General features: G+C 35.1%; 1 protein-coding gene across 1 annotated transcript; it reads left to right on the forward strand.

The window, feature by feature from the left end:
- Positions 1-4,439: 4,439 nt before the first annotated feature.
- LOC127962169 (adhesion G protein-coupled receptor G3-like) lies at positions 4,440-16,709 on the forward strand. Its single transcript, XM_052561662.1, has 12 exons — positions 4,440-4,598; positions 4,757-4,811; positions 5,190-5,286; positions 5,689-5,835; positions 5,982-6,110; positions 6,226-6,274; positions 7,279-7,370; positions 10,177-10,292; positions 10,391-10,659; positions 11,925-12,021; positions 12,119-12,405; positions 14,757-16,709. Exons 1-12 carry the CDS (start codon positions 4,529-4,531, stop codon positions 14,879-14,881), a joined length of 1,533 nt encoding a protein of 510 aa, XP_052417622.1. The 5' UTR covers positions 4,440-4,528; the 3' UTR covers positions 14,882-16,709.
- Positions 16,710-16,715: the final 6 nt, after the last annotated feature.

Here is a 16,715-nt window from a genome sequence, read left to right on the forward strand (position 1 = left end):
GGGCCGGGACTCGATTAAAAAAATTAATCTAATTAATTAGAGGCTTTGTAATTAATTAATCGAAATTAATCGCATTTTAATCGCATATAAATATTTGACCTGAGAACAGTAATAAGTAATTTTTTTTCACATTTATTTAAAGTTTACCATTGAATAATGACTGAATACATAAGCTTAAGCAACAAAATATTGTTTATTTTTGTTCAACCAAGTCTAGCAGACCAGTGCAATTTTTGCCATGAAGTGTAGCAATAGCATATTTAGAAACAATTTAGAAATAGTACATTTCAGAAATTCAGGAAGCTTATAGGTGCTGGAACCTTCTGTAAAGTGTTTTTTAAGTAAAACACAATACTGTCAATTACATTCAGAACATTGGAAACACTGACTATTAGAAAACATCTCTCTGTTGCTTCAGAGGCCATAACATACTCAGGTCCAACTCTCAATAACCTTGGCCAAAACAATAAAGAGTTCAACATAAACTGTTGCACCAACAAAATAATACATAATTCAACATAAAGTGAAAGTCCACGCTAGCTGCTATATGTTTTGCGTTTAGGTGATACTTGAGGCTGGATGTGTGCTGCGGTGATATGCGAACGCTAGTTGGTGCTTCAGTATAATCGGTCCGGCGACACTCATCCAGTGAGAAACGTTCCGCGGTGCAAAAATAAGTTATTAAAAATGCGGAATTTTTTTTCCTGTAATTAATTAATCTTAGTTAACGCGTTATTTTTTGTGTAATTAATTAATCTCAATTAACGCGTTAAAGTCCCGGCCCTGCTTTCTACATTTCATTATGTATTGATTGTCAGATGTTACTTATCTTTCTCTTCACAATACCCCACAGACTCTCTGTTAGATTCAGGTCAGGTGAGTTATCTGGCCAATCAAGCACAGTAATATCATGGTCAGCAAACCAATTGGAAGTTGTTTTGGCAGTTAGGCCAGGTGCTAAAGACCTGCTGGAAAAGGAAATCAGCATGTCCATAAAGCTTGTCAGCAGATGGAAGCATAAAGTGCTCTAAAATCTCCTGGTAGATGGCTGCATTGACTTCGGATTTGATAAAAGACAATGGACCAACACCAGCAGACATCACAGCAGCCAAATCATCTCTGACTTCAGAAACTTCACACTGAACTTCCTCTTCAGTCTTCCTCCAGACTCCAGACCTTGATGATTTCCAAATGAAACGCTAAATTTACTTTCATCTGAAAAGGGGACTGTGTACCACTGAGCAACAGTCTAGTTCTTTTTCTCCTTACCCCAGGTGAAATGTTTCTGACATTTTCTGGTTCAGGACTGTCTTGGTCCTAGGGATGTGACAGCTGTAGCCCTTTTCCTGAAGACGTCTGAGTGTGGAGACTTTATGTGCTGACTCTGGCTTCAGTTCACTCCATGTGAAGGTCTCCCAAGTTCTTGAATCAGCGTTTCCTGACAATCTTCCCAAGGCTGTGGTCATCCCTGTTCCTTGTGCACCTTTTCCTACCACACTTTTTCCTTTCAGACAACTTTCTATGAATATATTTTGATACAGCACTCTGTGAACAGCCAGCCCTTTCAGCAATGACCTCCTCGTGGAGGATGTTGATGATTGTGTTCTGGACAAGTCAGTGCTCTTTCCCATAATTGTGTGTTCTAAACTAGCCCAAAAGGTACCCAGTATTTATATATACATTTTATTTGAGATACTGAATTTTTTATTTTCCTAAGCTGTAAGTCGTAACCAAAAAAAAATAAAAATAATTATATATATATATATATATATATATATACGTATATATATACGTATATATATATATATATATATATATATATATATTGTGTGTGTGTGTGTGTGTGTGTGTGTGTGCAATTAATCTAGAGTATAAGAAAGTTTTATTTATTTAATTACAAAAAATAAAAACCTTTTCCATGACATTCTAATTTTTTGAGATGCACCAGTAAATGTTTGCTTTTAAAGGAATGTACCCATCCTCAGGCCATCCACCATGTGTATCTTCATCTGAACAGATTTGTGAGTCCAAACAGCTGATAAAAAGATCACAGTATCCACATGTAAGCATCCACCGAAGGATTAAACATGAGTCATGTTTCCATTATAGTTACATAATAACATAGAGAAATGTGAACAGATCAAGCAAAACTTTACAAGTGTCCAAAACAGTCCTAAAAAAATATGTTGGGGATTTTGATGTCATAGGACTACAAAAGATGGACGTTTTCACTTGAGAAAGCTTTAATATAAAATGCCTTAGTGGCTGATTTGTTTCTTACAAGATGTTAACTAATGGACTGGAGTCATGTGGATTACTTGTGGATTATTACAATGTTTTTATCAGCTATTTGGACTCTTATCCTGATGGCACCCATTCACTGCAGAGGATCCATTGGTGAGCAAGTGATATAATGCTATATTTCTCCAAATCTGTTCTGATAACTTTGCATTACATACAGACAAATGTAGTAAAAAATGTAGCACAATTTGCTTGTCAAACGTACGTATGAAGTACAGGCTGCTCAACTTCCTTTCATACAATACAGCTGCTGGATCAGAGATCTTCACATCGTGTATGGCTGTATTTTCTACTTGTCCATCATATTCATTTTCAATTTAGCAATCCTAATCACAGTGTCCAGACAGATCTTTAAGCTAGGAGGACGTGTGGGCAACAGTCATGACAAGATGCCAGTTTGGAGGATGCTGGCACAGTTTTGGGCCTCATGTGTCTGGTGGGTATAACATTCAGCTCTAGTTATAGGCCTATCAACTACCCGAAACTGATCCTGATCTGCATCTTAAACACAATGCAAGGTAAGTTTACTAGGTTTACAAGAGAGAAAATTTGGGTTAATGACATACCAGAGTGTTCATGATGAATCCCATGGCATTTTCTTAGAAATGCCCAGTACTATTAATATTAAATGTTAGTTTCAAATGGTTTTTCAATCCAAGTTCAAATTGAATGGCACTAAAATGTCATGTGGCGTAACCATTAGGTTACATCTTACATCACCGCTTAAATAGACGTGAATGTACAAATTAACATTTTACAATGTAAAATTCTTTTTATCTTTACAAATTTAATTAATTATCAAGTCATGAATGTGATAAGTCTTTGGAGGGTCTTCCATAATTTCCAGTTTGATTTTTTCCACATGTTGGTTGTACCACATGATCTTGTTTGTCAAATATTAATAAGACGCTTTGCTAAAATATTACACCAAATCATTTAATGTTATCTTTTCCAGAATTTCAATATTTTAATCAAGCTTTTTCATCATTATTATGCTCGATGGCTTTGCATTCGCCCCAAAAATACCAAATTAATTGTAATACTCGTCATAAAAGAGGTGTGTTCAAGTCATGATCATCATGACATTGACTCTGGAAGATAAAGTGATGTGATTTTTCATGGTGGTTTGTTCTGGTCAGGTGAAATATAAGTCACATTACAATGATACGCCATTATGTGAAACTAGCATTTTTTCTGCTACCAAGACAGTTAGGGTCAAAACGGGTTATTATGAAGTCACGACACTAGTACAGGAGGATGTGAAATACAACAAGTTGTGATCTTCGTTTCCCTGTTATTAAGAAGAAGTAAAAGACGTAGAAGAATACAGCTACATAAAGATTACAGAAAAGAGGAATGGAAACGTTTTGGTGGACTGAAGCATCATGTATGTTTGTTTACATGGTTTGACATCTTTATGTGGATGTGTGTTACAGCGAGGAAAAACAGAGCGCTAACACCTCATTCCAAATTTAAATCCACTCTGGACAGCTCCATATAAGGTCCTCTCATTCATTTTTCTTACTAAAACCTTTTACAAGAAGACATCTTCCAGCTGACCCAGAGAAATACACCCGGGTTAATGAAAATGACTTTTATAAAACAGCCAAACAAACAATGGCACATTTGAAATCTTTCATTGTGAGCTGTTCGGTTTAACTTTTTTGCAAGAGTTCTTCCTTTGGTAATAACAGTGAATCATAGAAAGAAGAAAAAAACAACTTCCTCTTTGTAAAACCTTATCTATGATCTAAAAAATCAAATCTCAAACCTAAATGTCATATTTAACCAAAAATAATCAAAGTTGTGATTTGTAAATAAATATGGTAAATGCACATATATGTTCTATGGTGTTTTTGAACTTTATAATAACTGTATAAGAAATCTATAAATCTGAGATGTATGTTTAAGGCAGACCTATTGAAAGGCATTCCACCAATGCCATTTATATACAGTATGTACATTTAAATGCTATTGCATATTTTAAATGTAATTAGTTATTCATTTAGAAATGTCTGGGTTCTTTTCACCATTACACCACATATGTTCCGTGATGGTAATTTAGTACGTATGCCTCGAGTTAAATGTGTCATGGTTCTTTATGAAGTGATGATAAAACTAAGCTTTGTCAGACAGGAAACCACAGCAATCACATGAGACCTGCCTTTCAGACTGGTTGAACAGAGGCTACACACACTAGAGAAACAAAGCATTGAAAAAGGGAGAAATGAGAGGCTTTTGCTGTGTTGTTCTTTGGATATTTCCAATCTTTTCTTCGACAATAGCACCTACAAAACGTGAGTATGAATATGCTGTGCATCTGTACATTTCAACTCTGAAAAAAAATACTATAATCATGTAATTTTAACTTGATTAATGTTTTTTAGTGATAAAGACTTGGATTGAATAATTGATTGCAATGCTATTGACCTCCCATGATATAACATGTTTGCAGGTGAGCTTTGTCGTAAGGTTCCAGAGAAATGTCAGACAGATCAGAATGTACCATTGTGAGTTTCTTTATCTTATTTATCTTATAATAACCCAGCTAACAATATAAATTCTAAGAGCATCTTGTTAACTGCCAAGTGGCTTGGTGAACATTAAACATTAAGGGAAGGTTCCGTTTATCATTTCGCAAACATTATGGGAAAGTTTCTTTTGAATGCTAATACTTTTGACGATTAGAAATGTATAAATAATGTTTTGAGAATAATATAACAGACCAAATGACTTTGAAAAGAATGTTATATTAACATTATTGGGAAAGTATCTTGCCAGAATATTAGCCAAAGTTTTGAGAACGTTCCATGTTAGCTAAGAAGTATAAAGTATAATATTTTATAATGTTTAGAGGTATAAAATGTTATGAATGTATTTTTTAACAGGTGTATTGAAGATAGAATGAAAACTTGTGAGAATAAAGATCCTCGAGGCCCTGTGATATATGACCCAAAATATTTCTCTACCCAAATTTCCTCAGAGGTAAGGCTAAATGGTGGATGAAAAAACTACTAGATATTTACTGAACCCATATGTGGAAAAAGTCAGTGTTTGAATAGTATTATGATCTATACATACTAGAAAAAGTTATTTTATAAAAGTTATTCTATATATGTTCTATAAAATTATTGACATCTTCTGGTAAATTGCTTGTCATATTCTTCAATTGTAAGTCGCTTTAGATAAAAGCATCTGGCAAATGAATGAATGTAAATGTAAAGGTATATTAGGTTTAAGACAGTAGTTACTGTCTGATTGGCTAACTGAGGAAAAAAGAAAGAAAGAAAGAAGTAAGAAGAAAAGTTCAAGTGTCAGCAACATGATCAGCAGCACAAGAAGATCAGTTAGATCACACGCTGGATTGTGTCTTCACTTTTTTTTCAGGAAACAGTCGATACACAGAGAGGATATTTAATCCACATCTCAGACGAGGCATTACAGAGGAGCAGGAATGGACTGGGGGATGCCAATTTAATTGTGTCTCTTATCAATGAGACTTTCTTCAGGGTCAGCAGCAGTTTACACAACAAGGTATACAGAATTACTGTATGTCTGTCCCTCAAAGACTTGTTTGTGTCTAATTAAATATTATTTTATCTACTTTTTCGGGCAAAATCTGCATTTCATAACCTAGTGGTTTCTTCTTTGAATAATTTGTCATTGTGCTGTTGACACAGAAGGGGAAAGACTCAAGTAAGCCAAACACAATATTGCACGGGCAAACTGTGTTGGGAGTGTGGCTTGGTAAGAATGAAGTTCAGAACCTTTCTCAGCCTGTTCAGATCAGATTCAATGACACCAAACAGGTGAGATGATTTAATTTCACACTATAATGCCAATATAAAAACACACCGTGGCCCTTGTGGAGTTGGCTGAGCACTTGCAAATTTATTCTGTAAATGAGTGCTTTTATTACTGCAGAGTCCAAATGGAACCTGTGTCTACTGGCATCTTGAAGACAATGGCAAAGGTCTGTATGATTTTCAAACCATCAAAAATAAACCTCTATAAATAAACTAAAACAAATGTTCAATTCTCTATAATCTAGGTCGTTGTCAGATGGTGTGTTGATTTTTCACTTGAAATTGTTAATGCTATATAAGAAAATAACTAATTTCCCATCTCAGGCCCAAAGTACCAGGATGTATTCAGACTGTCCATACAGACACAGTCATCACAGTTCTTAAAGGGGACATTAAAATGCAGTTTCAGATTTGTATTAAATGTTTCTCAAAGTTAGTTTATAAATGTGAAAAAAGTTTTTTTTTCATAAAAAAAATTTGCTCACTGAGAAAAACAAGGGGTGTTACCTCTTGTAGAAATAGATATAAATGCCCACTGCTGTAACTTCATTGCACTCTATCCCCTCTTTACAGCATGTTCTGTGTTTTGATAGTCAAGATGGTAAGTGGCGTGTTAATATCAGTTCCTCAAAATAGCAACACGCCAACAATGCACCTGAACACACCACTTGTTTCCTGAGAACGACCTATACATTTTGTAACCGTCATAAAATGAGTCATATTAATGTGAATAAATAACAGTTCTCATTTGAATAGAGCAGTGGTTCCCAACCTTTTTCAACTTTCGGGCCACACAACCAAACACATATGTTTGCGCAGCCCACTGCAAAAAAATTGACTGACACTATTATTGGGTTAATAACTATAGTACTCAGAAGCTAGTTTGTCTTTATTGATTGAACTGGCAATGAACAGAAAATAACTCGGGCTGGCACCACTTGGTACAACTGCTGTTGTTCTGTAGCATATGCAGCAAAAATATCTAAGATATAAGGTGGTTTATTCTTAAACCAATAAGTGAGCTCGAACAGTGGAAGCATAGATAGAGTTTAATATTTATTTTTTCTTATTTAATTATATATATGAAATGTTATTATGTTGAAAACCACTGGAATAGATGTTTCTGGATCGACTTTTTGTTTTAGTGTATGTATTTGTGTCTGTTTGTCAGGTAACTGGAGGACAGACGGCTGTAATACTACCATCGACAACGGAGACTTTGTATGCAGCTGTAATCATCTGAGCTTTTTTGCAGTGCTCATTGTAAGTGCATTTGTCATGTGATGCTCTTCAGTCACCTTTTTTTGCTTTAAAGTTTTCACTTTCAAAGGGGTCATTTCTTAATTATCTGATAATGTTAGCAGAGGTTTACATGTCAAATGTTTACAATAACAGGGCATTTTCTACCCTGATTTTAGCCCTCTGATTGGAGGGGGCATGTTCCCTGTGAGACTAATCGTGGATTGTGTTGACTGTAGCATTATATTTAGATCTACTTCTATTCTATTGCATGAAAGGTCGCAGTCATAAGCACTGTAACAAATGACAGGAAGTTAAGCTCATGCATGCGGTGAACATATCATTACAAATCGAGTTTTGCACATTCACAAATGCTTTCATCACAACAGTGCCAACATTATGTAAATAATATTAATAGTGTAGTGTAGACTGTCACTGAATATGAACTCGTGCTGTGTGATTGACAGCTCCGGCGATTATAAAGAGAGCATTCACTGATTGTTTTGTGTATGTAATTTAATCACAATTTAAATAACAGATTATTAACATGCTTATAAGAGAAGTTATGTGTTGTTTGTCACTGGCTTGATTTACTGATGCATAAACAGATATTGAGACAAAGAGCATCTGACTGAACACGTTACATATGAGAAATAATAACTGATCGCAGATAAGGCATTAGAACAAACACTTACTTAAATGTTGTGGTATTATTGTCAGGTCCATATCTAACAGGGCCATCGCTAGTGAAAGGTGGTGACGATTTTAGGGGCCCACTGCTGAGAGGGAGATTTAACCTGATCTAAACTAAAATGATTTAAACTGACTGGCCAAGGACAGCCTAAAAGTCATTTAAGACAGTTGATGGGCCACTGCTTTGTGTCGTCACAAAATCTTGTCAATTGCATGTGTTTTTAAGCTTTGCTAATTTAAATATTCAAAAGAGTTTAAACCACTGAAGCAGCAAACAAAAAATAACTGAGTACTTGTACTAAAGAGCCGAGCTCTTCTCCTTGTGTCCTCCTTCAAAAGTGTCAGTTATGTCTTAAAGGGATTGTTCACCCAAAAATCTGAATTCTGTCTTTAATAACACACCCTCATGTCGTTCCAAACCAGTGAGGCCTCCATTTATCTTCGGAACACAGTTTAAGATATTTTAGATTTAGTTAGAGAGCTCTCAGTCCCTCCATTGAAGCTGTGTGTACGGTATACTGTCCATGTCCAGAAAGATAATAAAAACATCATTAAAGTAGTCCATGAGACATCAGGGGGTCCGTTAAAATTTGTTGAAGCATTGAAAATACGTTTTGGTCCAAAAATAGCAAAAACTACAACTTTATTCAGCATTGTCTTCTCTTCCGTGTCTGTTGTGAGAGAGAGTTCAAAACAAAGCAGTTTTTCATATCCAGTTCACGAACGAATCATTCGATGTAATCGGATCTTTTTGAACAAGTTCACCAAATCGAACTGAATCGTTTTAAACGGTCCGCGTCTCCAATACGCATTAATCCACAAATGACTTAAGCTGTTAACTTTTTTAATGTGGCTGACACACCCTCTGAGTTAAAACAAACCAATATCCCGGAGTAATTCATTTACTCAAACAGTACACGGACTGAACTGCTGTGAAGAGAGAACTGAAGATGAACACCGAGCCGAGCCAGATAACGAACAAAACATTGACTTGTTCACGAGTCAAGAACCGTTCCTGTCAGAAGCGTCCGATTCGTGAACCGAGGAGCTGATGATACTGTGCATGTGTGATTCAGTGTGAAGCAGACCGACACACAGATGTCTGAACCGAACTGATTCTTTTGATAATTGATTCTGAACTGATTCTGTGCTAATTTTATGAGCGCGGGTAAACCGAAGGCTTGGATATTGGTTTGTTTTAACTCAGAGGGAGTGTCAGCCACATTAAAAAAGTTAACAGCTTAAGTAATTTGTGGATTAATGCGTATTGGAGACGCGAACAGTTTAAAACGATTCAGTTCGATTTGATGAACTGGTTCAAGAAGATCCTGTTACATCGAATGATTCGTTCACGAACCGGATATGACAAACTGCTTTGTTTTGAACTCTCTCACAACAAACACAGAAGAGAAGACCATGCTGAATAAATTCATACTTTTTGCTATTTATGGACTAATTCTAACTGACCCTCTGATATCACATGAACTACTTTGATGATGTTTTTCTTACCTTTCTGGACATGGACAGTATACCGTACACACAGCTTCAATGGAGGGACTGAGAGCTCTGGGACTAAATCTAAAATATCTTAATCTGTGTTCCGAAGATAAATGGAGATTTCATGGGAACGACATGAGGATGAGCTATTAATGACATAATTTAGATTTTTGGGTGAACTATCCCTTTAAGTGAACATAAACAGTTGAAAAAAGGATGCATTGTTTCTTAAAGTGACTGCATCTAATTTTTACTAGCTGCTGTCACTGTTCTTAATGTTAATCCAAGAATTAAATGTGAGAATATCACTCACTGCTCTTTACTGAATTACTTTACTGAATTGTAGTTTTAACAAGAATTAGACAATATTTAATTTGTACAATTCGGTTTCTGTACCCGGACACCTACAAATGTGAAAAAAACTTGTAATAATGTGAAATTGGTCTCAATAAAAGCTGTTTAGGACTAACAAGGAAGTTTTGAGCTCTGACGTTCAGAGGATGTTTTATAGCACAATTACCTATTGTGTAAATAATTAAAGTAAAATTAGATTTCTGGATTCATGACCCCTTTGAATTAAACTGGTCTGTTTAGCTGTACTCATTTGAATCTCCTCTTCTGTCCTCAATGTTTCTGAAAGAATCCTGAAATTCCTTCAGCGTCCCATATTGACGCTCTCAACTACATTTCATATGTTGGCTCTGCCATTTCAATAGCATTTACAGCGCTAATGATTGCTATTTTTTTGTGCCAGAGGTAAGCTTTTAAATCAGATTTCTCATACATTTTCAGAATTAGATGTTCTGAGTTGTTCTGGTCTAAACTGATAATATCTCTCACCATTCTCCCCACAGGAGGAAGCAATGTGAACATTCAGTCATCATTCATGTGCAGCTCTCAGGCTCCCTTTTCTTGTTGCACATCTCGTTTTTGTGCAGCGTGTGGTTTTCAGGCCACACAGACCTTTCAGTGTGTCAAGCTCTAGGACTTCTTCTACACTGGTGTCTTTTAGCCACCTTCACTTGGACAGCCATCGAGGGCTTCCACATTTACCTGCTGGTGGTGCGGGTCTTCAATATCTACATCAAGAGATACATGCTTAAACTAAGTCTTGTGGGATGGGGTGAGTTCAAAATCACATTTTTTGTATCGCCAGTACTATTTCTACATTACTCATTTAGGGCCCTATTGTGGAAAACACGGCTGTGATTATGAAATTCCAGTCATAAAAATAATTATTTACCATTTAACACACAATGTCATAAAATTTGAACAAATTTGGATGAATAAATCAAAAGTCAGGCTGTACATTTCATCAGATTATGATATTAAGGACTAGGGTCTGTGAATATTAAACCTCAAAAAGACTATTTAAAGGGTCATGAAACCCCTTGTTTCACTTTTAAGGCTTATTTCGCTGCATTAATATAAGCCTTTTTGTTTGCGTCAAGGAGCTGTAAAAATGGTTACACTCACTAAATGCATGAATCAAACTCTTACAAAAGCAAAAACAAACACTCTCCTTCAATCCATGAACGTTTCTCAGTAAATGTACGCAATCTCACAGTTTGATAATTGTTGCCATGTTGGATGGATGATTTCCAGCCCATAAACTCACAGAAACCTGTCCACTCCAACAACAACAACAACAAAAATGGCAAAAACTTTAGCTGACATATCACAGTTGAAAATCAAGTGTGATAAGAGCATTTTAACACCTTAAAACTAAATAATAACAACAAAATAATATAAATAGGCCTATAATGTTAGCTAAACAGATCAGACCAGGGCAAATAGCCTATACATTAAAGAGGATCAGCAAACATGAGTAAAATATGCAGGCAGTCCATTTCAAAATGGCAATCAAGAAATTATTAGATACCCTCGAAACAACACATGCACCATTTTCAGTCTCAAAAAAGTGCAAGCTAATTTCACATTCGTTCATGCACACACCATGACCATCAAAAAATGGTAATTCATAGATAGCTACTGTGCAATAATCCGACCATTAAAAAAAAACAAAAAAAAAAACATAATGTGCTTATCTTCGTGTCACTCCATCACTTTACACAGAACAAAAAAAATATCAAGTTACGAGTTTGAAAAATGAAAGAAGATAGTATTTTCTTATTTTTCTGTTTTCTTTATTAAATAAAAATTAATAATCTGAAGATATCCTTATTAGCATCCTGTTTGCTACTACCTCAATTCAAATTTAATTCAAATTCTGGAATCAGAGTGGACTGTAAAAGGCAAACTCAACTCGATCCTGAATAGCGTACCAATAAACAACTTCATGGAGGAACACAAGGGCAAACTGACCTTTAAATAACAATTACATTTGTATTAAACATGCATCATAAGCTTGTTTTATTGTATTAATAGGTGTACCCACCATTACGGTGATAATATGCGGTGTGACTAAAGTGTATGGCAGATATACCTTTTACATGGGTGAAGAAAACTCAACAATCACACCTCTGTAAGATCAATCTATTCAAATTGCACTGCGGTTTTACTTTCTCCATCATCTCTCAGGCGTATAACAGGAGTGTTTTCATTGGCTTCTTCTCCTTTAGATGCTGGATAAGCACACAGATAGTGAGCTACATTACAGTCAACGGTTATCTCGGGCTGGTGATGCTCTTTAACATGGTTATACTGGGGGTGGTGCTGGTTAAGATGCACAAGGTGAGATCCCAAACTCTTCAGATTAAAGACCATCGGAGGAGGGCATGGAAGGAATGGGTGTCTCTCCTGGGGCTCAGCTGTGTTCTGGGGGTGCCCTGGGTACTGGCTTTCTCCACCTACGGCCCCTTGAGTCTCCCTGCGCTCTATGTCTTCACCATTCTCAACAGTTTACAGGGTAAGAAACTGTGTTAGTTGAAACTGAAGCAGGTGTAAATTAGGTACAATCATACATAACTGTCACTCATTAATACTTGCTTGTCCCATCGCTTTTTTAAAGCAAGAAAATGTTGAATGCTGGGTTTTTTCAGCTAAACTTTAGTTTAAATATGGACTAACACAAGTACATATTTGGGTTAACAATTTTATGTAACATTTTAACCCACCAGCCAGGCAGGAAGCAGTTTTGGCCCAGATCTGGCCCACATACAGCCCACATGGATTTCACACAGACCAGATGTGGGCCGGATCTGGGCCAGCACTATGTTGCTGTCTGGGAGCTGGGTTAGTCTATATTTGATGACCAAAAGTTGGATTGAAACAACCCAGTTTTTTTTTTTAGTATGGCATTACAACACAGTGTTTTGATTGCTTTATTAATACATTAAATGGCAAAACTTTAAAATAAACTTCTAGATTGTTGTTTAGCAGTCCCTACCAATAAGTGATAAAAGTAGCTGCAAGCCTTTTACAAAATACACATATTTATAAAAAGTACTTAAATAATTTGAAAATGTAGCTGTTCAATGGTTGCCTCTTTTTGTGTAGGCCAAATTTAGAGGGAAAATGTGTGCTTTTTTTCTGGCTTTTTCTTGTTGTGTTTTTTTTTATGCTTTGGGTCATACATTTTACAAATAGCTACATTTATTGCTAGCTAGCCAAAAACATAAAAATAGATGTTGAGGTAGCTAACACTGCTCAAATCACCTCCTGCTGTTGCCACCTGCTGGTCAAAACATTGCAATACAATTAAAACTCTGATTATTCATAATAACATATTTTACAGAACAACTGCAAATGTGTTCATGAAAATCTAACCTACAAAATGCATTGAAAAATCTCCAAATATATTATACCTGTTGAAAATGTATTCTACAAGTAACTAATCAGACCCGAGATCCGATTAAACCAGACCAAATCAGCTAAAATTCAACAAGCGCCACTGACTCGAACCAAAAGATTATGTTTCTGCCGTTTATAAACATCCAGTACAATCATTACACATAGTGAGTTTAAGAGAGTGGTCTATGCTAAAAATGAATCCCCTTTTCTTTAAAACTAAAACAGAAGCAACTTGGGCATCACTAGGCTACTACTATTTTCACTATACCTTGTGTTTGCCTCACCGATGTTAGTTTACGCTCCTTTTATTGTTTTTGTCGATCTCTTTTGCTTCTTCTGCATTCAGTTGATTCTCCCGTTTTTCCCGCTGGTAAAGCACGATCATAAGTGTGTTATTTTCGCTTTTTGACACACTAAACTACATTAAATTAGATTATTATCGTATCTTCAGAGGCGGCAGCCAGTGAGCGCGAGGATTGGATTCTCGACACAAGAGATATATTAAAACACTTCATGTAAAACTATTATAAGGAGCCTACAGTAGGCTATTCCTGTCATGTGAGTGTGAACCATTCAGATGACTTCATAAAATTATTGCGTAATGTGTAAACCATGTTTAAATTTAGAATTGTCAGTTATTATTATTATGAAATAGGCTATTTTATTGATCAAAATGTCATATGTTGCTGTGTCTGTGCTATTAAAGGCCTGTGGTGTAGTTAGGCTTCAGAATCTCTCAGTGCGAACTGGTCTAACCAGTCTTGACCGCTTTGTTCCAGATAGGCTACATGTTGTTTCTTTACAGTCATATGTAAGTGTTGGTTTTTCTCGGATGTCACAGTTTTAAAGTTCAGAGCATCGTGACACCAGGGAAATTATGGTTTCGGATCTTTTCCACAGCATGACAGGAAGACAAATAAATGAGATCATTTAATTTCCTCAATATTTGCACAAACTGTAACATTTTGTCTGCAAAGCTCAAACATTCAACCCTGTTAGCAATTGTAAGAAAACATATTTTACAAATATCTTTCTTCAGTTTATAATACTAAGTGACAGTTTAATTTGGTCTAAATCTGCAGTCCAGTTTTTATTAATTTTATTAGATTTTTCATGTTTAATTTTCATTTTTATAAAGTTATAATCATATATATCAGGGTGCACATGTAACACATGTTAATATAAAACTATATTCTCGCTAGTATTATTAGTTTGACCTTGTGAGTTGTGCAAAAAAACATTGAATTTTTTGATAATTAAGCATGTCCTTTGGCTGACCATTTGTAAAAACAAAAAAACAATTGACTTGATTTTTTTTTCTTTTTGATTTTAATGCATATTTAAGTTCCAGTTGTTTATTTATTTGATTTGAGTCTGGTTTTGGCCCTAAATTTGCTATGTGAAGCAAAAGCTCTTGATTAAAAAATTATATTTTCTGAAATTAATACTGTTCATTTCATCGCCTAGGTCTCCTTATTTTCTTGTGGTTTTTGACTCTCACATGTCAAACACGGAAGGTGGACTACAGCTCATCAAAGGGCACCATTCAGGTCAGCTTCAACAGTAATGATGAAATTGTGACCACAAGATAACCAACAGTTGTTCAGTCCCATCACACAGTGGAGTTTAAAGGTGGATCCTCCATTCTACACCAAATCTTCACTCTAGTGCTTTTTTTATTTTTATTTTACTCATTTGGAGCTTTGTGATTTTCTAATTGGGGTCTGCAGAGCCCCTGGGGACTGCAATGTAATCTGCATACAGTATTATTGGGTGGAAATATTTATTTCTAAATGTGTTGATCTGTACGTTGTAATTAAAATTAATCATATTTAGTGTAATGATAAAAGTAAATACATTTATTTAGTTAACAATTTTTGTAATTTTTTTTTATTACACATATACAGTAAATGGAGCTTTATACAATATATTGCTTAATATTTTTGGAAGTTTGCCATATCTGGGAGTGTTTGCTGTTAAACGAAAGCCTCTGTTCAATTAAAGTATAACTTTAATGATATATAAGTCAACCTGTTTGGGATCACTTAAATGTTCAGAAAGCACAAACCATGACACGAAACGTCCTTATTAATTTTTCTCTCTCTCTGTTTTTCTTTTTTTTTTATCCACGATGTAATAAACATATATTTAGAAAATTATACCAAAAACACAAATAAGAAAGACAGACATTTACTTTAAAAATTTTATGAAAATACCAATGTGAGGAAAATTGAGATACAAAAATTTTTATCAATGGTAATATTACAAAAAGTATAAAAAGAAAGTGCACAAAAACTTCTTTACAGCATTAATTGTACAGACAGCTTTGAATAAATAGCATAAGTTAAAAAATGACAAATTAATGTAATGAAATGATCAGCTAAGTCTCTGGTAAGGCACATTGACTGAGAATGTGCCACATTAATAGTTGAATTTTTTTTCCCTGAAATTTATCGACATCTTGTATTTGCTCTCATGCATTTTAAGAACAAGAGCTTGAAGTCAACAGTAATGCGGACTCAAAGTATTGCTGGTGAATAAAAACAAACATTCATTCAAATAATACACTGAAATACAACCAAAATCTTGAACCTCCAAATCCAATTGCAAACTCCATAATAATATTGAACTTCAGAGCCAAAAAAATACAATACAATACAAAAGGCTGCAGTCAATACATCAAGGCTGAAAGACTGTACAATTTCATATTAGATTACCTTTAGTGTACAATATTGAAACATGGAAAAGCGTGGTAAAAACACAGTGTAAAGCCTGGTCAGAAGTTCATCAATCAGTACTATCCCTTACTCTCTGTATTATAACGCTCTCATACAACAATAAAATAAAATACAAACACCACCAAGAGTCATAAAACTGATCATGCCTACAAATACATTATGCATGCTCTCATATGCCATTGTGTAAATGATAACCGTTTAAATACTCTGAGATAACGTAGTTTTTGCATCGTGCTTTTAAAAAGATTTACAAACCCGTAACCGTTTTTTAAATATTGAGCAACATCTTTATGCCAAACCAGAAGGAAAACGAGATTTTACAAGCACATGTCCATATCATAGACCACAGCTGAGGTGAATTCACATTGTGAATATTGTGCCCAAGAATCCTAGTCAGAAAATGCATGCGTGTGATATAACTTCAATCAGAGCAGAAGACTGCAAGGCTGAGTAAAATATTATGTTTGCTTAAAAGTACACCCATCTCATTAATGCCTTGGCTGTAAAGTTAGATACAGCACTTTACATTATTCATCTGTAACCCGTCAAACTAAATGCCAAATAGAAGTCGTTTGGTGCACTGGTATGGAAAATAAGATTATATTTACAAAACACTGGTAACTCCAAAAAAAAAAAAAACATTACAGTAATAATAAAAAATTGATTACATTAAATTTCCTAACTCAGA

This window comes from Carassius gibelio, chromosome B7 (assembly GCF_023724105.1).
Source record: "Carassius gibelio isolate Cgi1373 ecotype wild population from Czech Republic chromosome B7, carGib1.2-hapl.c, whole genome shotgun sequence".
NCBI lineage: Eukaryota > Metazoa > Chordata > Actinopteri > Cypriniformes > Cyprinidae > Carassius > Carassius gibelio.

Excerpts from the sequence above, each read along its gene's own strand:
- LOC127962169 (XM_052561662.1), top strand. The coding sequence starts at position 4,529 with ATGAGAGGCTTTTGCTGTGTTGTTCTTTGGATATTTCCAATCTTTTCT. Across the intron at positions 4,599-4,756 it reads GACAATAGCACCTACAAAAC|GTGAGCTTTGTCGTAAGGTT; the intron begins GTGAGTATGAAT and ends ACATGTTTGCAG. Across the intron at positions 12,406-14,756 it reads CATTCTCAACAGTTTACAGG|GTCTCCTTATTTTCTTGTGG; the intron begins GTAAGAAACTGT and ends TTCATCGCCTAG.